This window comes from Neoarius graeffei, chromosome 20 (genome assembly GCF_027579695.1).
Source record: "Neoarius graeffei isolate fNeoGra1 chromosome 20, fNeoGra1.pri, whole genome shotgun sequence".
NCBI lineage: Eukaryota > Metazoa > Chordata > Actinopteri > Siluriformes > Ariidae > Neoarius > Neoarius graeffei.
In genome coordinates, this window is record NC_083588.1 from 48,129,160 (window position 1) to 48,152,886 (window position 23,727).

A 23,727-nucleotide genomic window follows, 5' to 3' on the forward strand; every position below is an offset into this window, starting at 1 on the left:
TCTCTGAGCTTCATTTCACTTTTAAATCTCCGCCGCAGGAGCCAGTAGGAGAGCACTGATTGGCTGAGAGAAATCCAGTCTGCTGGCTGGCTCCTACTCTATTGGAGGATTTATTTGACTGACAGGATTCTGAGCCAATCGTAAGTCAAAATAAAGTGACCTGATTGTCCAAGTGTTTGTTAGCCATTTGTAAAATCCATGCTGATAAAAAATGATGTTAAAAATAATTTTTAATTAAAAATAAACGCAATTTTACTATCCGTGGTTCATTATTTATCAAATATTTTGTAGGCACGTTAATTCTTAAGAATATAAACTAAATTAGTATATTTATCATATATTACTATATAATAATACTATGTAAAAAATATCATCTCATCATCTCTAGCCGCTTTATCCTGTTCTACAAGGTCGCAGGCAAGCTGGAGCCTATCCCAGCTGACTACGGGCGAAAGGCGGGGTACACCCTGGACAAGTCAACAGGTCATCACAGGGCCGACACATAGACACAGACAACCATTCACACTCACATTCACATCTACGGTCAATTTAGAGTCACCAGTTAACCTAACCTGCATGTCTTTGGACTGTGGGGGAAACCGGAGCACCCGGAGAAAACCCACGCGGACACGGGGAGAACATGCAAACTCCACACAGAAAGGCCCTCGCCGGCCACGGGGCTCGAACCCGGACCTTCTTGCTGTGAGGCGACAGTGCTAACCACTACACCACCGTGCCGCCCCTATAGATTGTTTTCATGAAAATTATTTCAACGTGCACAATAATATTTTTATCTATTTATTAAAGCCTATTATTCCCGAACTTTCCACTGACAGAACACATAAGGTCCAAGTGGATTAAGTTGTGTCATTTTCATGCAATTTCCAAGCCATATTATACTGATATTTTTACTATCCAGGATGTTTATTATATACACTGTCAGAAATAACGGTGCTGTACGAGTACATTTTTATTTAAGAAACAGCCTTTATTTACCTTCAATGTGTTTTAACTCTTTACCCCTTAAAGCAGTTGCTACAGCCACCCTTGTATATGTATATATTCACCCTTAGAACATACTTGCAAGAAAAAGTCTAAAGACAAGGTCAGTTTTCTCCTTCATGTTGAAACAATCATGACATATCATACATTTTTGTAAAGAGGACATGACACAGAATACAAAAATCACTCAAAGTTATGTTTCAACATTCACCAACTCACAGGGAGTGTCTGAAAGTTTTGTAATACCTGTGTGAAAACCAATCTTCACATTTTACATGAATGTCAAATGGTGTACAATAAATGATTACTGCAACTTTACAAAGATGCTTTATATAATGTTGTTCAATTATCTTTTCAGAATTCATACATTTTATCATAAATATTCACCTGGGATACCTGTAAAGGGTAAAATACGTATGTAGAGGCAAATTCAGAGTCGTCAAATGTCGTCATTATGGTGCACACACGCCGGCGTCATATGTCGTCATTATGGGATATACACGGGGTCGTCATATGTCATCATTAAGGGGTAAAGAGTTAAAGATAACTAAAGGTCCCATAGAGTAAGTCGCGACCCTCAAAAGCATTTAGTGCCTTTCCAGTGCCATTTATGAGGGATGACTTGTACTTTAATCTGTTATAATTAGAGAAAACGCACATAATCAAGCTATATTTCACCAACTAAAAGGAGGGACAGTCTTGGAGGAACATGACCTAGTTAGTCTAATTTTATTGCTATTAAATTTTAATTCCCATTAAAATTTCATCACAGTGATTTTAATATGGCAGATCAGTACAGGATCATGCCACACTGGGGAATCTTTTGTGGACCTGATATTTTCTGACCAAGTTTATTCTCAAATTACTTTCTGCTTATTAGACAGTTGATGACAGTCTTGGCTTTAACAAACTGGTAGATCTCTGCTGATTTTGTCATGACTGAGTGTCGCAGTGAAAAAGCAGGTTATCTATAAGCAGCATGGTGTGTATAATCTGGTCTCTGCTCTGGAACCATTGAAAATATTGCTTTAACCATCTGAACCAAATGTTGCTATTAAAATATATGAGATTATCAATGAACTTTTGAGTAAGTACATGATCAATTCTACACAATTACATGTACATCTTTTGTTAGACTCGCTTAGGTATGAAAGTACTTTGCTGACTCAGGTCTTTAGCTTTTGTAACGTCGCACTGTAAGTTTAAAGGCTCTGATTGACATATGGGTTGTTGATTGTCCCCCAGCTGAACTTCGACTACATTTCTGAGAGCTCATGCAGAGTCACTCTGTGTAACATTGATTATAGTCCTGGCCTTTGTCATCAATAACAACTGGGCTATTACAACACTTTACTGATTAGAGTTTCAACATGCTTCTGGTTACAAATGTACCAGCACAACCTCAGCCACCTGAAACGAGCACATTATACATCGCTCCTTGTCTCAGTCCTGATACAGTAGCTGCTTGCATGAAACTATAACCAAGAAGTTCAACACGTTCCTCAGAACTGGAGTGAAGAGGGAGCAGAGTTAATACAACATTCCTTGATGCAATGAAACATGGGGTTGGGAACAACCCAAATTCACCAGCTGTAAATACCACACAGCTTTTTTTTTTTTTTTAAATGAGAAAGTGTAACAGAGAATAAAGAGCAATGCACATTTTTTTCCCCTTCTAGTTACCCATGAGTGTCATACCATGAAACGGTTTGCTCTACAACGTTTATGGCATGGTCACGTTTATCCAAGGTTTGAGTATTTGCCGAACTAGCATGTTACTTTTGCATTTTGATTAGGGGAGACCAGGTGTGGTTGCAACACGGGGAGAGTTAACACCACCAATTTCACCAGTCAGGAAGGAGGAATCATGTGATCATTTCAGTGTTCACCAACTTTCCCCCAGATCCCACATGGTGGTTGCCAAGGCCGGAAACCGGAGGATGCAGATTCTATAAAAGAAAAAAATGATTTTGAGGTCAGAAAGTTTGTTTTTTTTAAACCAAGACTAAATTGTTGTTCAGTATTTATACTTTTACAGATAAAATCATGGCGGCACGGTGGTGTAGTGGTTAGCACTGTCGCCTCACAGCAAGAAGGTCCGGGTTCGAGCCCCGTGGCCGACAAGGGCCTTTCTGTGCGGAGTTTGCATGTTCTCCCCGTGTCCGCGTGGGTTTCCTCCGGGTGCTCCGGTTTCCCCCACAGTCCAAAGACATGCAGGTTAGGTTAACTGGTGACTCTAAATTGGCCGTAGGTGTGAATGTGAGTGTGAATGGTTGTCTGTGTCTATGGCTACGTTTACATTACGTCGAATCAGCGGATCATCAGATTAACATTCTTAAAACGATTCGCGTTTACACTAAAACCGTTAGCCGTGCACACAGCAACACCAATACGCGGATACGCTCGGCTCCGCAGGCATCCTGCGCTCCAAATCACTCCGCCCTGAACAGCGAGTGCCCTCTGGAGGGTGTGCACTCCGGCCCTGTGCAGCTCACAGAGCGCGCGAGTGAAGTGAACAAGCCACGATTCGGGACTGAGCCGCTGTGTGTGAGATCCCAGCGCATATCACTTATTACTTGCAAGTGGAAGGATGGCAAGCCTAAAGACAATCATAACTACACAATGGGCAGTATTTGCATCAGTATTTGCAGTATTTTCATACTTTTATACTCTTTAATGAAAGGTGATACAAGGCGGAAGTCTGCGCCGTTTTTCAGCAGTTGCGTCACATGACCAACGCCAGCGAATCAGGAAGGTGGATGTCACAGTGACGTTGTCCAATGAGACGCCAGCTAGAGCTCAGCACAGCGTATTCGCGTATTCTCAATGTTCACACAGCACCGGAGCTGATACGATCTAGATTGAATACGTGGACGCTGGCAGATTCCCGTTTCCCCGCTTTTTCAGGGGGGTTAATGTAAACGGACAGTGCATCCGCGAAGAAAACGAGACAGATACGGTCTAGTGTAAACGTAGCCTATGTGTCAGCCCTGTGATGACCTGGCGACTTGTCCAGGGTGTACCCTGCCTTTCGCCCGTAGTCAGCTGGGATAGGCTCCAGCTTGCCTGCGACCCTGTAGAACAGGATAAAGCGGCTAGAGATGATGAGATGAGATGAGATAAAATCATACATCTTATATTAGATTGAATTGTAGTGTCTCATGCAAAGTGTGATGCATTTTTTCCAGATGCTAATTTCAAACTACTATGCTAATACAACCAGCTAAACAATGGCTGACAGGGGTTAGGTTGGTCGTAACATTTTTTTTAAGTGTTACAACCATCCCCTTACATACAACCAAGGATACCTGATTTTTTAAAATTTTAGAGAATGCCTAGGCAATGGAAAAGAAAGAGTGAAAGACGTGTGTGCCTGCCAGTGTTAAAAAACAAACAAACAAACAAACAAAATCTGATGAGGTCACAAAGAAGGGCAAGTCTGTCAGATCAGTGGTGAAGGCACATGGGATCTGCCATGTCACACTGAGCAGATACAGCAAATCACTGCTGAAGCTGAGAGACCAGGGTTCCAGTGATCTTCCCAGTGTAGGTGTGTTGTGCTCCAGATGAGAAATGGCACCTCAGGGCTGTCTCCAGGTCAGGTGTTCAATCCTTCAGCTATACGGCCATTTCCAAAAGCAGGGCCATGAAAATCAGGATTAGGAAAAAGAGGCAGTCCGAAATGCTCACTGATACAACAGTGAAGCAAGAATTGGTGGAATCGGTGTTTGTTTTGAACCAACCAAGAACAACAGAGGACAGGAAGCACAAATGTAAGAAAGAAAGAATAACTTAGAAAAGAATAGAGGCAAGCAAAAGACAAAGGAGAGAAAGCTTGCCCCCCCTCCAAAAAAAGGCTGAAAACCGACGCTAATGATTCTGAGACCTCAGATGATGAAGTTTTGTGCGGTCTATATGGAGCCATTTGGCAACTCGAAGCCAAAGGAAGTGTGGGTAAAATGCGTCCTATGAAACCTCTGGCCCCATTAAGTCTGCACCTTCAGGGTTACCACCTGGTGGTATTTACCACCATTGTGACCGACTAAGGCTTGTTTTTTTTAATCTCAATAAACCTGGGTGGCACGGTGGTGTAGTGGTTAGCGCTGTCGCCTCACAGCAAGAAGGTCCGGGTTCGAGCCCCGTGGCCGGCGAGGGCCTTTCTGTGTGGAGTCTGCATGTTCTCCCCGTGTCCGCGTGGGTTTCCTCCGGGTGCTCCGGTTTCCCCCACAGTCCAAAGACATGCAGGTTAGGTTAACTGGTGACTCTAAATTGACCGTAGGTGTGAATGTGAGTGTGAATGGTTGTCTATGTGTCAGCCCTGTGATGACCTGGCGACTTGTCCAGGGTGTACCCTGCCTTTTGCCCGTAGTCAGCTGAGATAGGCTCCAGCTTGCCTGCGACCCTGTAGAAGGATAAAGCGGCTAGAGATAATGAGATGAGATCTCAATAAACCCCTTTCTGAAGTATATCGTATGGTGTGGCCTCAGTTTTCACTTCTTTTGTCTAATTGTTTGGGAAGCCACGGCCTAATTGTTAGAGAAGCAGCTTTGGGACCAGAAGGTTGCCAGTTTGATTCCCTGGACCAGCAGGAATGGCTGCTCTTGGGTATGTTGTACATCCCTCTGGATAAGAGTGTCTGCTAAATGCCTGGAATGTAATGTTACAACTTACCCCAGTATGTATTACAACCTATCCAGGTAGTGGGGTAGCTTATAACAAAAGGGACACCACTGGTGCCTACATCCATGATACTGTACGCACCGTGCATACATTTTTTCCCCCATTCTCTCTTAACAAACCCACCTATAAGTAAAGCGAATGCACGAGGCAGTGACTATTTCATTGGTCAGCATCCAACCATTCTATTGGTTGGTGAATTTTGCAAGGGTTATTTTCACTAAAATCTGAGTGCGTGCACAAATCTGTGAGCAGAAGACTCACGAGTGCACAAAAGCAGTTAAGGTCATGCAGGGGCTATTTGAGAGAGAGGGCAGATTGTGAGGGAAATGAATACCCACTAATTAAAAGACTACACTCTTGATTAAAGATAGGGGGAGAAAACCTCCCTAGAGGTTTGCTTTGCTGACTTTTACTGCACATTTTTCTGGGCTATATTCAATATACACTCACCAGCCACTTCATTAGGTACACCCATACACCTGCTGTTTTATGCATTTATCTAAATCAGCCAATCCCTTGACAGCAGCACAAAGCATAAAATCATGCAGATACAAATCAAGAGCTTCCGTTAACGTTCACTTCAAACACCAGAAAAGGAAAAACTGTGATCTCAAAGTGTGACTTTCACTATGACATGGGTGTTAGTGCCAGATGGACCGGTTTGAGTATGTCAGAAACTGCTGATCTCCTGGGGTTTTCACACACAACAGTCTCTACACTTTACACAGAATGGCGCAGGGGAAAAAACCCCATCGAGTGAGCAACAGTTCTGTGGGTGGAAACAAACATCTTGTTGATGAGAGGTCAGAGGAAAACGGCCAGATTGGTTTGAGCTGCCAGGAAGGATATAGTAACTCAGAGCAACTCTTTACAACCATGATGAGCAGAAAAGCATCTCAGCATGTAACAGCACAACACCACACTGGGTTCCACTCCTGCCAGCCAAGAACAGGAATCATAGATTCTTAGAATCAAAGTGGCTGGTGAGTGTTATATATAATAATGTAGTGTACTGAAATTTTGAACTGTAGCTCAAAAGTTCAGCGAGTTACATGTGCTGAAGCAAAAGGTGTTACAACCATACCCAGTCTCCCCTTGTTAATTATTATTATTATCACTATTGTTATAGTTTTTATTGTATAGGTTTACATTTAGGGCGGCACGGTGGTGTAGTGGTTAGCGCTGTCGCCTCACAGCAAGAAGGTCCGGGTTCGAGCCCCGTGGCCGGCAAGGGCCTTTCTGTGCGGAGTTTGCATGTTGTCCGCGTGGGTTTCCTCCGGGTGCTCCGGTTTCCCCCACAGTCCAAAGACATGCAGGTTAGGTTAACTGGTGACTAAATTGACCGTAGGTGTGAATGTGAGTGTGAATGGTTGTCTGTGTCTATGTGTCAGCCCTGTGATGACCTGGCGACTTGTCCAGGGTGTACCCCGCCTTTCGCCCGTAGTCAGCTGGGATAGGCTCCAGCTCGCCTGCGACCCTGTAGAACAGGATAAAGCGGCTAGAGATAATGAGATGAGAATGAGGTTTACATTTACTTTGTTTTCTGTCACTGCTATTATTTATTGCACTCATTATCTATTTTACTAGTTTATTTTGACTGCCTTTTGTTTCTTTTTTACTTTACACTGTAAAGCACTGAGCCGTAGAGTCAAGGTGTAAAAATGTACAATATAAATATATTTATTATAGGTGTATTATATGTTTATTAATGGAATTCAACAACTGCCCTTAGACTAAAATTATAGACAAGAAAAATGTTTTTCATTCTTTTCTCAGTACATTGTTAACACGTCAAAATACCAGTCTAGGGTATCGAGCATATGCTAGACAGAAATCCGCTGTTATTTTCAGGCTGTTCTGGAAACAGCACTTACCTCATCTCTCATTCCACCCAAGGCCGTCCAATCCACTCGGCAAATGCTCATCATCGAGAGCTGTTTTTATTACTCACCCCAAATGCTTCTCAGGAGCCTGTGCGTCCTCAGTAGTGGCATGAGTGACCTCCCTTCGATTTCAGAATCACTTGCAACCTTCACAAAGCATCTCTCTGCACTGGAGCATCTGATCATAAAGCTCTTTCGCTTCATGCTGCTCTACATGACAACGGGACTTAAATTGTGCTTGAACATTTGCCTTCTCTCCTCTCATATATACTGTTGTGCTGTGCATTGTACTGGAGTTTCTTCACTAATCCCCCTACAGCTGTTTTCTCTTATTCCTGAAATGGAAACATATCAGTGTTGGCTCTTCTGATCTCAATTGTGCTTGTCTTACTTGTAATTGAAGTTCTGTGTCAAATGAATAATTCTAAAGATAATATAAATATATGGACTGTCAATGCCAAGCAAAACATTTTCAAGAAGAAGTGATTAAACCTGTAAAAAGTGGGGAGGGATCTACCTGAAGGGGGAAAAATAAAAACATTAAATTAAAAAAAAAGACAGACTCCTATCTATTGAGTTGACGTGGCACTTTGTCTCCAGTGTTTGCTCTTTATTGACAGCTCCATCTGCCTTAAACCATTTTTTCCTTAAAAATTTCAAGCATCTGTTGTAAACACAAAGTCCAAAAACATTTTCAATAAAAGGACAAAAAATAAATAACAAAAAAAAAACCCAGCCATCTTTTGAAACAAGTGTTTGATATTACTAACCATAATAGTTATCAACACAAATATCGAGTTTTCTTTTTTCGTCATAAAACGTCTAACTTCTATGAGCTAATGCATGACTAATGCACATCTCACCATTAATTAAAACATCCTCACGTTGAAGTTAGCAGTCGGTACAAGAAATCCTAGACCAACAGAAGTTCTCTTCGTGTCACTACACTTCTAGTTCCTCTACCAACACAATAGCAAAGTGGTCAAACTACAAAACCTGAAGAAAGAAACAGAAAAAAATAATTAAATTGGTCACAATGCATTGACATAAAAGTAGAAGAAAACGATTCATTTAAGAAAATATCTTCCTATGACCAAATTAAATAACAGCACAAGGGCAAGGGGTTGTCAGATTACTGGACTCCTGAAGTGCTGCAAATCCCTAAGCAAAGTCCTTATCCACTTGCGGATCTGTTTGAACGAACATCCTTGAGAACTGTCTGTCCAGCAGAGCTCAGAGTACTCGTCACCACCTAGTGGTGGCCCACAGGCACGAGTCTCGAGGTTGTAGAGCAAAAACTGGGCCTTTTCAGTTCACAGCACCAGGAACGGACCATTGTGGCCCGGACACGCGTCCCTGTGTGTTTACAGCAGAGTTTGCGATATGAAACCTGAGCTCGACACTAGTTATGACTGAAGTGAAAACGTCAATCAAATGAACAGCAGCATTTTCCTCTGAAAGCAAATCTGAGACATGTGCATCAGCCGGAGCAAGGAGGGAGGGAGACTGACAGATAAAGGGGATTTGTCGGGATAGTGGTTCAGTGATTAGCACAGATCCCTGTACAGTACGTGGTTAATAGTCGGGTTTAGTCTGAGCGCACTCAGCCAGTGCACAGTGGGTTTATGTGAGGTAATGAATGTGAAATAGCACGATACTATACATCCCCCTAAATGCTCTCCATTCCTGAACACACACACACACACAAAACTTAAGTGTACATGTTCTAGCTTCAATCACACAACAGTTCAATAATGCTCTCTCCAAACCTTAAAAGCTGTCCAGCTCATAAAAGTAAATAAAATCCTTGCACATAAATGCTTAGAGGTACGTACACATACAAAAACACCTGTACGTCTACGTGATCTTAATCCCCGCAGCATCTTAATCTACGATCCAGTGACGATTACGTCACGCAAGAGGAAAACTGGTGGCAGTCTAATAATAAAATCGCTGTGTTTCTGTATCGAGTAACAAAAGCAAAGAGAAGGCAACCCAAATTCGTATGACACTATGCAAATACTGGAAAGATGGTTAAAATAGAGTTACAGGAAATAAAGGAAGAACTTGTGAAGAACTTCAGCAAGAACAGTTAAGTGACACAGCAAGACTATTGGCCGAGAACATAACAGGAACAGGTCTGAATGGCAGCTGAAGCCCACAAAGACTGAAACCTCCCCCCCCTTATTGGTATTGCACAACATTCAGGGACTTCAACACACGCGCACACACACACACACGCGTGCCATCACCACCACCACAATGTTCATCTGTCTTCAATCCAATCCATGAAAAGGAGTTTCTTCTGAAATTCAGTATCCACAATCCTCAAGCTCAGTCAGTATAAAATGTTCACAGCAGCATAATTTGACCGTCACTATTGAAAAAATGTCTACAGAATTAGGTACTGTAGGGTGGTTGGGTTTTTTTTTTTTTGGACAATGTTAGGATATTCATCCTGTGCCAAACTTAGCACCAAGCCTAGGCATTCAGACCTACATAATCTGACAAGAACCAAATGTAAACACAGTCATTCATCTCGAGCACAAGCATGCTTCTATAGTCAACTACGTCTTCTGTGACTCCTATTTTAACAAACTCCTCATCTCATCTCTCTTCTTTCCTTGATACTTTCGAGGAATGCCAAGCAGTGGACCTGAGAAAGTAAAAGACGCAGAAGATTAGAGAGCTGTGCAGAGTGAAGAAACAATGTTTAAGAGCCTCACCTGATGAAGCTCTTGAAGGCTGCACTCTGGGGGTTGATGCACAAAGGCACTCTTTTACCCTGCTGGTGCTCAGTGATGAAACGATGGATGAGCTCTGAGAGCAAAGAAAACTTTATTTTAGAGGAAGATCAGCAGTGTGAAACAAATAAATAAAATGCTCTCGGTATGAGCCAGGGAGATCGTCATGTAATTACGGTCTATGTTACATTTGTATAATGCTAGGCAAGCTACATTCAACAACTCATTTATTGTCGTGATCAGGTTTTCCCAATTTGATTTGTTCAATATGAAATCATATCACCCACCCACCAATAAATGAATAAATACAGCAAGCAAGCTCTCAGTATAAGGAATATGACACATTCTTTAACACACGTAGGAGCACACTGGACATGGCAGTTTGTTGTTGATTCATCTTGAGTAAATGCATTTTTTTTTCTCCTCTGGGCTGCTCTGTTTAATCACTCAACACTTATACCTTGGGAAATCGAACCAACGAAAGTAAACTGGAAAATACAAAATATGGCCAAAAGTTTGTGGACAACTGACCAGCACACCCATATGTGGGTCTTCCCCAAACTGTTGCTACAAAGTTGGAAGCACACAATTGTACAGAATGTCTTCGATTTCTCTTCACTGGAACTGAGAAGCCCAAACCTGCTCCACAATGACAATGCCCCTGTGCACAAAGCACGCTCCAAGACAACATGGTTTACCAAGGTTGGAGTGGAAGAACTCGAGCGAGCAGCCAACACACAGCCCTGAGCTCAACCCCACTGAACACCTTTGGGATGAATTGAAACAGACTGAAGTGTCTGTATGACTTAAATTGTAAAGCACTCTGAGCTATATATTCAAGGTGTAAAAATGTACAATATAAATATACATTTTATTATAGGTGTATTATAATATACATGTTTATTAATGGACTTCAACAACTCCAAGCCTCCTCACTGGACATCTGTGCCTGACCTCAGATTTTTTTTAAGCCATCTCAGCACCTAAGACTATTTCATGACAAGAGCATTTCTTTAAAAAAAATGTTTCTTCATAGATAAATAATGAGCACAAAAAAAGTTACATAAATAAATAACTAAAGCCTCGGTCACAACCGGCCGTACGTGCTCCTATGGCCGGTCTACGTGCAAAAAACGCAAGAAACGCATGGAGGGCGCGTGTGACGTGCTGATTTTCGAGCCGTAGACCGGCCGCAGAGGTTCTTTGTCATGTCAAACAAACTCTACGGGCACTTACGGTTTTTTCAGGTTGCAAGACAAACTTACGGCCAACGTGCGTCTTTCTCCACGAACAAAAAAAACGCAGTGATTTGGGAAACGCCAAAAATCGCACGGCCAAAAAATCGTACGTCCGGTTGTGACCTAGGTTTAAATGAGATGCTCGAAATACACACGTGATAAAACTTCTAAAGCTTTTTGTGGCGGCACCTTGTTAAAAGAATCATCCAAAGTACTTTGAGAATAAAATCTTTCCCTTGTGGCGTTTGGACCAGGACAACAAAGTAAAATATGCTTGACTGTCAGAGATATTCTACAGAAATGGCACGATGGAGCCTTGAACGACCAATACGACGCCTGGTATACACCACTTGATCACGTCTGGTTCAAAATGAGAATAAGAGTGCCTTCTTGATGGCAGGGTTGATTTCATACAATTTGTTTAAGACGTTCATTCATCCCACTCAGTCTGCCACTTCATTGAAATATAAGATGCCAATGCAGGTCTGAGGCTGGGATTTTACATTCAGTGACCTCTTTAGGGGCGGCACAATGGTGTAGTGGTTCGCACTGTCGCCTCACAGCAAGAAGGTCCTGGGTTTGAGCCCAGTGGCTGATGAGGGCCTTTCTGTGTGGAGTTCGCATGTTCTCCCCGTGTCCGCGTGGGTTTCCTCCGGGTGCTCCGGTTTCCCCCAAAGACATGCAGGTTAGGCTAATTGGTGGCTCTAAATTGACCGTAGGTGTGTGTGAGAATGTGAGTGTGAATGGTTGTGTGTCTCTATGTGTCAGCCCTGCGATGATCTGGTGACTTGTCCGGGGTGTACCCCGCCTCTCTCCCATAGCCAGCTGGGATAGGCTCCAGCTTGCCTGTGACCCTCTACAGGATAAGGGGTTATGGATAATGGATGGATGACTTCTTTAATGACGGCTCTTTGAGCCCCCCCCCAAAAAAAACCCCATTCCACTGAATTTCTCTTTGTAAAAGTTCAAGTTTATCTAAAATACTGACAATCATAGGATGATCAATCTTTATTTAAATAAATAAATAAATAAATAAATAAATTCCCAAGCACCTGGAGGCACAATCTTGAGTCTGTAAAAATTAGAGTTCTGTTGTTTGGTACTGTCTATATGCATATTCTAGTGCTAACAGCAAAGCATGGTGTCAGTCCTGCGCGCTGTGGTGCGTGCACCTGAAGGCGTGCCTCAGGCTGCACGCGTGCATAGCGGACTTCGGCACGCACACCGTGAACAAGGCGCACCTGAACTCAATTAGAGAACATTGTGTTTGCCTATTTAAGGACTGCGCTGATGCAAATGCATCGCAAAGCATTACGCTACGTTAAGTATGCATTACTGAGCCTTTCTACCCGTGTTCTTGTTTTCCTGGTTTCTTGATTCTTTGGCCTGTTTCTCGTTACTGTTCTCGCTTAGCCGCCTATGTTCTGTTTGCGCCTCGACCGACCCTTTACCTGTTTTCATGTCTCTGATCTAGCCTGCCGATTTGGACTGTTTGCCTTTGTGTGTATCTGTATTTATATACAGTATGCACTTTATTAAGGGGCGGCACGGTGGTGTAGTGGTTAGCGCTGTCGCCTCACAGCAAGAAGGTCCGGGTTCGAGCCCCGTGGCCGACGAGGGCCTTTCTGTGCAGAGTTTGCATGTTCTCCCCGTGTCCACGTGGGTTTCCTCCGGGTGCTCCGGTTTCCCCCACAGTCCAAAGACATGCAGGTTAGGTTAACTGGTGACTCTAAATTGACCGTAGGTGTGAATGTGAGTGTGAATGGTTGTCTGTGTCTATGTGTCAGCCCTGTGATGACCTGGCGACTTGTCCAGGGTGTACCCCGCCTTTCACCCGTAGTCAGCTGGGATAGGCTCCAGCTTGCCTGCGACCCTGTAGAACAGGATAAAGCGGCTAGAGATAATGAGATGAGATGAGATGAGATGCACTTTATTAAACTGAACACTTCTGCACATACATCCGCCTCCCTCGCGTACCTGACACACGGGCCTCGGCTGTAAAAATTCAACTCCGTTCTGAAAAGTGCAGTGCATAATGATTGTGTCCAGTTACTATAGCTGCAGAGACACATTTATCTTCTTTAGATCCATCAGTGTATGAAAAGGAAAACAGCATCCTGTATCTAAAAAACCTGCTGCTGGTACACATTTGGGTGCGTCACTGCCTTCCTGTTATGGCCCAAATCCATTATGATATGAGGTCTTTTCAAATTCCAACGGGAAATGGGACAAAAACGTGTGTGTCAAGTTCTTCAAATTGATGTTCAGCTTCTCCAGATGAGGTTTTGTATGAACTCCACACTGTAAAAAAAATAGTTGAGAATACTTGAAATTTCAAGGCAACCGTCTGCATTAAGAATTTTATGTTTTGCCAACGATGTGCCCATGATAATCCAAACTATGATAAAACTGTTATCTTTATTAAGAATTCTTAATTAAGTCAATTTTCAATTCCTCATTCTGCCAACATAGATTTCTCTTTTTGCTGAACAGTGGCATTCACAGTAGTGCAAAAAGGCAATTGAGGTTATCACAATTTTTTTTTTTAGATTTTTTTGGGGCTTTTTTCACCTCTATTTGGATAGGACAGCGTAGAGACAGGAAATGAGCAGGAGAGAGACGGGGAGAGATCGGGAAATGACCTCAGGTTGGAACCGAACCCGGGTCCCCAGATTTATGGTATGGCGCCTTATCCACCTGAGCCACGACGCCCCTGAGGTTATCACAATTTATCATTAAACTATACATGCCTTTTTTCATTGTTCTACACAATTACAAAACTTCAATATTGAAATAAAGTTTTTAAAACCCACATCATGGGTATGGCGTCGTGGCTCAGGTGGATAAGGCGCCATACCATAAATCCGGGGACCCGGGTTCGATTCCGACCCAAGGTCATTTCCCGATCTCTCTCCCCCTCATTTCCTGTCTCTATACTGTCCTATCCAAATAAAGGTCAAAAAAGTCTGATAACCTCAATTGCCTTTTTGTACTACTGTGAATGCCACTGTTCAGCAAAAAGAGAAATCTATGTTGGCAGAATGAGGAATTGAAAATTGACTTAATTAAGAATTCTTAATAAAGATAACAGTTTTATCATAGTTTGGATAATCATGGGCACATCATTGGCAAAACATAAAATTCTTAATGCAGACTGTTGCCTTGAAATTTCAAGTATTCTCAACTATTCTTTTTTTACAGTGCAAAAGGACTGATGTAATCAGGCCTGACCTCATACAACTGCAGGTGCTGGGACTGGAAAACCGCAGAGTAAGCTGGATTGTCTCGATTTGCCTTACGTTTGACGACATACTAAAAAGCCAGTTCTGAAGTGAGGGTTCATTTGTTTCTGTAAAGGAGAAGTCCTGAAGGCTCCCAAGGCCAGTCTTAATCCTTGATGATGAACAGTATCCCGCATCTGTATACATCACGTCTGTGCAGATCCATAAACTATGCCCCCATAGTCCAGTCGAGATCTGACCAGTACCCTGTCAAGGCACAGGAGGACACTGAACTCTGCAGCGTCTACTGTACTTCTTAAGGATTTCATGGCTGGAATAAAAGACAGCCTGTTATCAAAAATAAGTCCAAGGAATTTAGTCTCCTTTACCACTTTGACAGCCTCTCCATGCATGAAGAGCTCAGGGTCATGATAAAGGCCCCACAGGAGGCAAAAGTGAAGACAGTTTTTGTTCTGGAAAATTTAAATCCATTTTTGACTGACCACGTATTAATCTTACTTATGTATAACTGCAACTGTCTTTCATTAGTATTCATGTTTTTTTCCACCTGCAGCAAATGCAGAGGTCGTCAGCATAAAGACGACAAAAAAAAATTGAACTAAGAGCACTACATATACTATTGAGTTTAATACTAAAGCGTAACTGAGAGAGAATGCTTCTCTGAGGGACTCCTATAGATCCTGCAGGTGAGAATTTGAATGAGTAGTTCCTATTCAAACTTGAAAATGTCTACTGGACAAAAAACTGGAAATGAAAATGGGCAAGTGTCCTCTGAAACCCATTTGATGTAGGTCCTTTAAAATGCCGCATGTCCATGTTGTATCATGTACTTTTTCTAAATAAAAAAGGACAACAATTACATGTTCTTTTCTAATAAAATCATCACGTACATAGGACTCTACTCTGACGAGATGGTCTAAAGGGCTCTTTCCTCCTCTAAAACCACACTGGTGATTTCAGATTCAAGTATCCAGACAAGGGGTGGCACGGTGGTGTAGTGGTTAGCGCTGTCGCCTCACAGCAAGAAGGTCCGGGTTCGAGCCCCGTGGCCGACGAGGGCCTCTGTATGGAGTTTGCATGTTCTCGCCGTGTCTGCGTGGGTTTCCTCCGGGTGCTCCGTTTTCCCCCACAGTCCAAAGACATGCAGGTTAGGTTAACTGGTGACTCTAAATTGACCGTAGGTGTGAATGTGAATGGTTGTCTGTGTCTGTGTGTTAGCCCTGTGATGACCTGGCGACTTGTCCAGGGTGTGCCCCGCCTTTCGCCCGTAGTCAGCTGGGATAGGCTCCAGCTTGCCTGCGACCCTGTAGAACAGGATAAAGCGGCTCGAGATAATGAGATGAGATGAAGTATCCAGACAAAATGATTATTCTCCATTCGCTCCATGGTTTTACAAAGACGACTTATCAGTGTGATTGCTGGAATCTTTATGGTCCTTTCCTGGTTTAGGAACGGGTATTATTGCTTCCTGTCAGGATCTTGGTCCATTTCTTGGCATCCAAATGATGTTAAAAATTTCCAACACTGACAGGCAAGTGTTTTAAGAAGTGATCGTGCATTTTATCTGGCCCCATAGCAGTATCATGAGAGTTCCTTATGAAATAGAAGAGCTCCTCCATTGCGAAAGGCTGATTATACTGCTCTGTGTTAGTGTGTTACACCGGAGCAGAAATCAAGTTGTTTTGTGCTCTTCCTGCAGCCGTATAGCCTGGAAATCATGGTGACCATTCTCGCTGGATGAATTCTTCCCCTAGGTCTCTGCTAGCTGATTTGCCATTTCTTGTTTTGTGGTTAACAGATCACCTTGGTGTTTAATATGCTGTATCTGTGATTCACTTGCCTTGCCCTTCATCTTTTTAATCAAGTCCCAGACCTTTTTGTAGGCGTGTTTGACGCGAGACTTAATACAAATCTCCTCCAGCTCTGTCTCTTTGTTTCACTGAGGATTCTGCATGCTTGAGCTTGACAAATTTTCAGTCTGGTGAGGTTTTCTGTTGGATGTTTGTTAAATAAATAATCTCTATGCTTTTTTCCGTTTCTCAATAGCCGTCTTACAGTCAACATTAAACCATGGATTAGGCCTACGGTGTGGCTTTGCTGAGATCCTAATGCTCTTATGGATGAACAAGCAAATCCCCACAGCCACGCTCCAAAACCAAGTGGAAAGCCTTGCCAGAAGAGTGAAGGTTATTTTAACAGCAAAAGGGGACAAATCTGGAATGGAATGATCAAAAAGCACACACAAGTTGTGATGGTCAGACGGCCAAAAACTTTTGGCGATAAAAGGCATCATAAACATGCGAAGTAGTGTGGGTTTTTATTTATATATTATTTAAAAAAAAAAAAAGTGTTCCACCTACGTACACCTCTGTAAAAGACACATCATCTTTCATAGTCACACACATACGAGTTTGCTTATTTATTATATATCACACACACACACACACACACAGTACTGTACTGCCTTAGGCACATGTAAAGAAATGCTGTAGACCAAAAATGCCTTAAAAATAATGAAATGAAATGTTTTAACATTAAAAAAAAAATAAATAAACAGCAGTAAGCCATTAGCCTAGTAAACTAGACCCACCCACCTAGCGGTCAAAAATATTTTTGCCTACAAGTGGGTCTAGCCTCGCACCATATCAACAACACACCCCGGGCATCAAATCGTGTCCGCCAATCACAATGCAAGGTTTTTGTTTGGATTCTTTGGGCGGGCTTTTGCAGGAGTGACGACAAGGCTGCGCGACGCTGGAGAAAGCACAGCAGGAAAGATGGCTACGGCTATCGAACAGTGCGCGTTTGACTCCGCTTTGGAATCAGTTTTAGAAGAATTAGACTTGGAGTTTTCGTTGAAACATGAGCAGGAAGAGGCTCTCCGCTCATTCTTTTTCAAGAAGGACGTTTTCGCTGTTTTACCGACTGGCTATGGCAAAAGTCTGATCTACCAGCTGCTCCGCTCGTAGCCAAAAGGATGGGGCTAGTTTGTGCAGTACGAAGAATTAATAAACAGCTTTGAAACATTACTTTTTGATTGTTTCTTATTTTCCCGTTATTTTAAATTTAAGGGAAATTATTTCACCAAACACCACTAAATAAAAATAAAAACTCTCAAACAGTTTAAGCAAACCCTTGAAAAACACTTGAAAAAAAAAAAGTGTATGCTAAGTATGTGGTACAGACTCCAAACTTGTGGTCATTATCTCCAAACTTCTTAATATCTAGAACCTGTTTATTAATTAATATGCATTTTGAAAAATTATTTATTTCAAGGCCTCCCCCACTGCTTTCTGTCGCTCTGACTACGTCACAGTCACTGTTGCGCTGATTGGTCAGAGCGTTGGCCTATACGCACAGAGACAGTTTGAAAGACAGCGGGTTGTTCCTCCCACACCCTTCGGAAATGTCTACGAGCGAGGCCAGACTAAATATTCACATTTAGTCTGGCTTGCCAGGCTAGTAAGCCATAATAAACGTGAAACAAAGTCAATATTTGGTGTGAGACGACTCTCTGCTTAAAAAAAAAAAAAAATAGTGGTCTGAGGTACAGTGAGTGCAGTTTGATAAGGAAATGAGCTATAGCTATAGAACCAGACCCAGTTCTTCTGGACACTTTGACTGTCACACTCGTGTCTTAATTTTGCACCGAAACCCAGTAGCTTTCATGATGTTTCTTTTTTAATCTGAAAAGTGCTCTCTTATGTAAAATGCTGCTCAGATATAAGCATTTTTTTCTGTAAAATTTAATTTTGTGCTGGAAAACGAACGTTTGGACTCTACAATGTTTTTGTACTGACTCGATAATGCAGAAGTTATAAAACAGAAATCTATCACAAAGTTTGTATGAAAAAAATAGCGTGCCTAAGACTTTTACACAGTACTGTATATGCACACACACATACACACACACACGAAGTATGCTTTGAGCGTCAAAGCATAAAAGACACAGATGTAATGATGGAAAACCTCATTAACGCATGTTGTAGTCAACTACACCTTTTTAATTGTAATGTTTCTTCAAGAAGCACATGCTTGCTTTGTTATTAAAGGAGAACTGAAGTCATTTTTAAACTTGCTTTATTTCTTAATTAACGTGTTATTCAATGACGTTTTCGGTTTTAGTAACCTTGTATCGTGACTCGTATTGGCAACTAATTGCAATTTAATATTATACTTATCGGCCTATTTGGTTTTTAGCCGTGTTGAATTTGGCTCGTTTGGTCCACGGCAGGCGTCGCTTGATCTTCACGAGATTTGCGCGAGACTTTGAAACGTAAAGTGTCAGCGCCGCCATTTTGAAAACTGTTTTCCAAACGAAATATTGCACAAAAACGAGTTTAAATGACGATTACTGCCTACTTTTTTCAAACTTTCCTGATTGCTATCAAAACAAACAAAACTTCCGGCTTGATTACATCAGCATTCGAAAGAGGGCGTGTGCGTCTTTTGACAACGTTGGCAGATGTTGGTCACTCTGATTTCCGCTGTACGTTTTACTTCCGTCCTACGATGTCTCGCACAGGTCTCAACGCATCTCGTTTGCGGCCGTTGCTTTGACCTATGGACTGATATTACAGAGCATATTTCAAACACTCATAACTTGCTATAGCAGTGACAAAATAGCGATCAAAAATGCCTTCCTATATTTAATAAAATTAGATAAATAGAATTTTGATAATAAAAAAATTTGTCTTCAGTTCCCCTTTAAAAATTGATAGACAAATAAATGGTGTTTGAGTACTGATGACTCAACTGCAAAATTATATAAAATGCCCATCACTAGTACCAACTAATATAAACAATGGGCCAAGTGTATAATGCAGTGATGGAACAGTGAGAAAACACATGATAGGATATTCACCTTTGCCCTGCCACACAGAAAGCATGCTCTCCTCATAGCTGTGGCTAAAGGTCCTCTCTGCAGCAGGTTCAAAGTCCCGAGTGTACACTCGGCCACTGGGTACTGAGTAGCAGCACTTACACATGCAAGTGTGATACCGCAAGCGGCCCTCGTCTAGATATGGGTGAGACAGTGCGTCGCTGCCAGAGATCCGCTTAGCCTACACACACACACACACACACACACACACACACACACACACACACACTTACATATGCATACAAGACACCTTGCTCATGGACACAAACTCACTGTGCCCTTTTCCACCAAAGCAGTCCCAGAGCTGGTTCGGGGCCAGTGCTTAGTTTGGAACCGGGTTTTCTGTTTCCACTGACAAAGAACTGGCCAGGCCCGGCACCAGGAACAGTTTACTAAGGGGGCAATTAGAAATCGCAAGGGGGCAAATATTTTTCATTTTTAGTGTGTAGTAGTGATGGTGGTCTGACAACGTGTTTGAAACAATTAACTGCACCAACCACAAAACCACGGCCCCGAAGGTTGCTTTAGTATGGGAAAATCATGTGACACATTACCAGGGTAGTTGCGCTTTATCAACTCCCGTGCCCACCTGTTACCCCTCCCCTCCAATTTTCTCACAGACACGCGTTACAACCAGAAAGATGCCAAACATAAAACAACACTCACAAACCTACAGGCAAGTCCTTTACATTTAAAATACATACAAATAGCTCGGCATGAAAACAAAACATCAATGCAAGTCTAAGGTACTTGGCTCGGCGGCCAAAATCATAATTTAAAAAAATCAACAGACCCCGCGGCTGCACCAGTAATAGCCTTCCTGACTTGCACCGAGTCAACGCTAACCACTGAATCCGCGATCCCAGTTTAGGCGTGTAGGGGACAAAACACTCTGAGGTGATGAATTTTCACCCCCGCTGCATGGGGGGTGACGTCAACGACACATATTCTGACGCTATTTGCGCACAAAGCGGACCATATATGAACACATACACCGACATAAACGGAGATAAACTTAGCCTACAAAGAAAGAAAATGGATTCACAATATTGTGATTGAATTCGTTTAATTCGGAGGGGGAAAGACTACTCCCGTAAACTTGACTGCATATTACAGGATATTGCAGAGACAGTGCACTTGTAAGTGTACATGTAAAACCCCCGCCCGCACGACCCCTCCCCTTGTCCTTATCACAGGTCTGTGTGTGCGCGGCTGTGTCAGCATTTCACACATACACCCACAATAACTAGTCCCCAGTAGTTAGGATTGATACATATGTCTAAAACAGGTGATTTATGTGAAATATATTTTTGTGCAATGCACAACCACTTCATATTTCATATTTGAAAATGCAAATTATTAATATGTCTATAATACATTATATTTTCATAAGAAAACAATTAAGTGATCCGAGTCTCCGTTGAGGGGGCGGGGCTGTAGCCACGAGGGGGCGACGCCCCCTTTCGCCCCCCCACGGCGCCGGGCCTGGAACTGGCTCTGGGGCCAGAAAAACCGGTTCCAGGCTAGCACCAACTCTCTGCTGGGCCAGAGGAAAGAACCGCTTACGTCAGCGGGGGGGCAGAGTTGTTAAGACCAACAACAATAACAAGACCGCGAAAGATCGCCATTTTTAAGCGACGAGAAGCAGCAGCTGTACAAACGCGAAGTCATCATTATTATTGTTGTTGTTGCTGCTTCTTCCGTGTTGTTTTTGCTTCAATATTCGCGCCAAGGTTTATGCAAACGTAGCGACGTAACTGACGTATACAGCGACGTAACTGACGTATACAACGACGTAACTGACGGATACAGCGACGTAATGACGTGGCTTCCCTTAGCACCGCGAGCTATGGAAAAGCAAACTGGTTCTCAGCTGGCTCGCAAGTTGAACGAGTTGTGAACCAGCACCAACACTGGCCCCGAACCAGCCCTGGAACTGATTTGGTGGAAAAGGGGTAATTGACATCTTATAGAATGCTATAATAATGCATAATACAGTGACATACTGATTATACCATTTGTATGGATTACAGTGAAGGTCAAGTAATAACCATGTTGATGAAGGCATCAAAAGCCCATCACTGTAAATAATTTTAACAATACCATCAACATCATCGCGTGATCCCATTCCATTCCCCATAACAGCTCGTGACTCAAGATTGAGGATGGCGTAACAAAATGGTGACTATGAAAACTTTAGAGAGTGAGCGTGTATGTGTGTGTGTACTCACTGGATCAAAGACTAGCATGCGGCACAGAAGATGAACAGCCTCGTGGGTGGCTCCGTCTGACAGCATGTACAGAACAGACAGTGATGGCTAGCGGAGAAAACAACAGACAGATAATGAGAGAACGGGTAAATGAACGTCGGTAAACAATGAGTTACGGAGTAATAAACTGGGGCATATCAAGTTTTTGAGCTTATCGGTTAAGCTAAAGCTCAGTCCTGTACTGTGAAGTTTTCTAATGTTGAATGCACTGCAAAAATGCCATGTTTTCTTTGGGGAATAGAAAAGCAAAACTGTGCTTATACCATTTGCACTGGACCAGATTTTTCGCTTGTGCTTTCTGCTGTTATTTCATGACCTGCACAAATATTTAAGCTTGATTTCAGAAAACGGTAACCAGCTCATTTTTAATGAAATTCATCATCACCGTCATATGGGGTGCCACTTCAGAGGACACTTCACTTCATTTTCAGTGAGTTTATCAGCCATAGATCAAAACAGGAAATTTTAATCTGTCAATAAGGCAATTTGCATTTATTGTTAGTAAAATTAAAAACACTTTGAACAAGGCTTTCATCCTTTCCTTGATTCTGATGTACGCCAAGTGGACATTTGTACAAAGAAAGCACATATTTACTGAACTTAATCATGGTACTGGGACACATTACTGATGATGGAGTCACTTATTTTTACCACTATGACCATGCTGGTAATTTCTCAACCCCAGTTTTAATTACTGGGGCGAATACAAGTGTTTTTGCAGTGTTTCCCACACATTGACGAGACTATGGCGGCCCACCATAGTCTAATTTGGGCCGCCATAGTCTCAGTCCGCGCCCGCCCACACGCACGCATGGCGACACTGGCGCACCCGGTCTGACATTGCGTCCATTGCCTATCTGAGACAGCGTGAGGAGACAACTCTGATTAGCTACATCCTGTCTGCATCTACATGTTAAGCTAAGTTTATACAACTTTATGTAGCCTTTGACACGATTGAGAAGGTGACATTTAGGCTACGCTATTGTGCTTTATAGGCGCATGGAGAGCGCAGTGATCACACCCTCCAGGATTTCGCGATGTTGCCATTTGCAACTTCAACGCAAATTCAACCAATCCCCGAGAATTCAGGGTGGTGTTGCAATTATATCCAATCACCGCAACTTTCCCGCAAATTTGACCAATTGTTGGCGTCGTCTTGAGGTGACGTCGACAAACTACCTTCCACCTTACTTCCTCTGTTCAAGAGAAGCAGCATGTGCCGCGCAGTGTTGCCAGATTGGGTGGTTTCCCGCCCAATTGGGCGGTTTTAAGTGCATTTTGGCGGGTTTTGAACATATTTTGGGCTGTAAAACGTCAGCAGTATCTGGCAACATATTTTTTACTTAATACAAGAAATTAATGGATGCCAACGTTTTTGCCAAAATGGTATTTTATTTTCCATTGTTTAGGCAGCTTCAGCATCATAACTGTGAGATTCTGTTCAAATTGTTTTTTTTTTCTTCTATGAAGCCTGAGCCATTTATTTTATTAGTTTATAATTATTGTTTAATTTAGTCTTCAGGAGAGACTGCCTGCACACAGTACGAGTATTAATAGTTTTTTTTTCTTACATGAAAGCTGAGGCATTTATATTATATTTTAAGGTAACTTCATGTTGTGCTGTGAGGTTCTCTGCACTTTAACTTTTGAACCAACAGGAGCATTTGGATAAGTAAAGCCTATTTTTCTGCATTTTTGCAGTCCTGGTAATCTTTTATATTGGTAAAGTTGTTTATAGGACCATTTCTCAGTGTCTTTGTTTTTTTAATCAATAGTTTTTCAGTAA

At 42.4% G+C, this 23,727-nt stretch overlaps 1 protein-coding gene across 2 annotated transcripts in view; it reads right to left on the reverse strand.

Moving 5' to 3' along the window:
• Positions 1-1,106: 1,106 nt before the first annotated feature.
• The window catches only part of nlk1 (nemo-like kinase, type 1), a 39,459-nt gene continuing 16,838 nt past the window's right edge, over positions 1,107-23,727 (reverse strand). Inside the window, exons 8-11 of one of the 2 annotated variants that reach the window (XM_060901842.1) lie at positions 21,903-21,989; positions 19,654-19,852; positions 10,292-10,385; positions 1,107-8,561 (exon numbers count right to left, since the gene is read on the reverse strand). In XM_060901842.1, the coding sequence (XP_060757825.1) occupies positions 8,525-8,561; positions 10,292-10,385; positions 19,654-19,852; positions 21,903-21,989 (417 nt within the window). In that variant the 3' untranslated portion in view covers positions 1,107-8,524. Of the gene's footprint in view, positions 10,222-10,291; positions 10,386-19,653; positions 19,853-21,902; positions 21,990-23,727 lie in introns of both variants that reach the window. The other variant, XM_060901841.1, reaches the window with a different exon arrangement.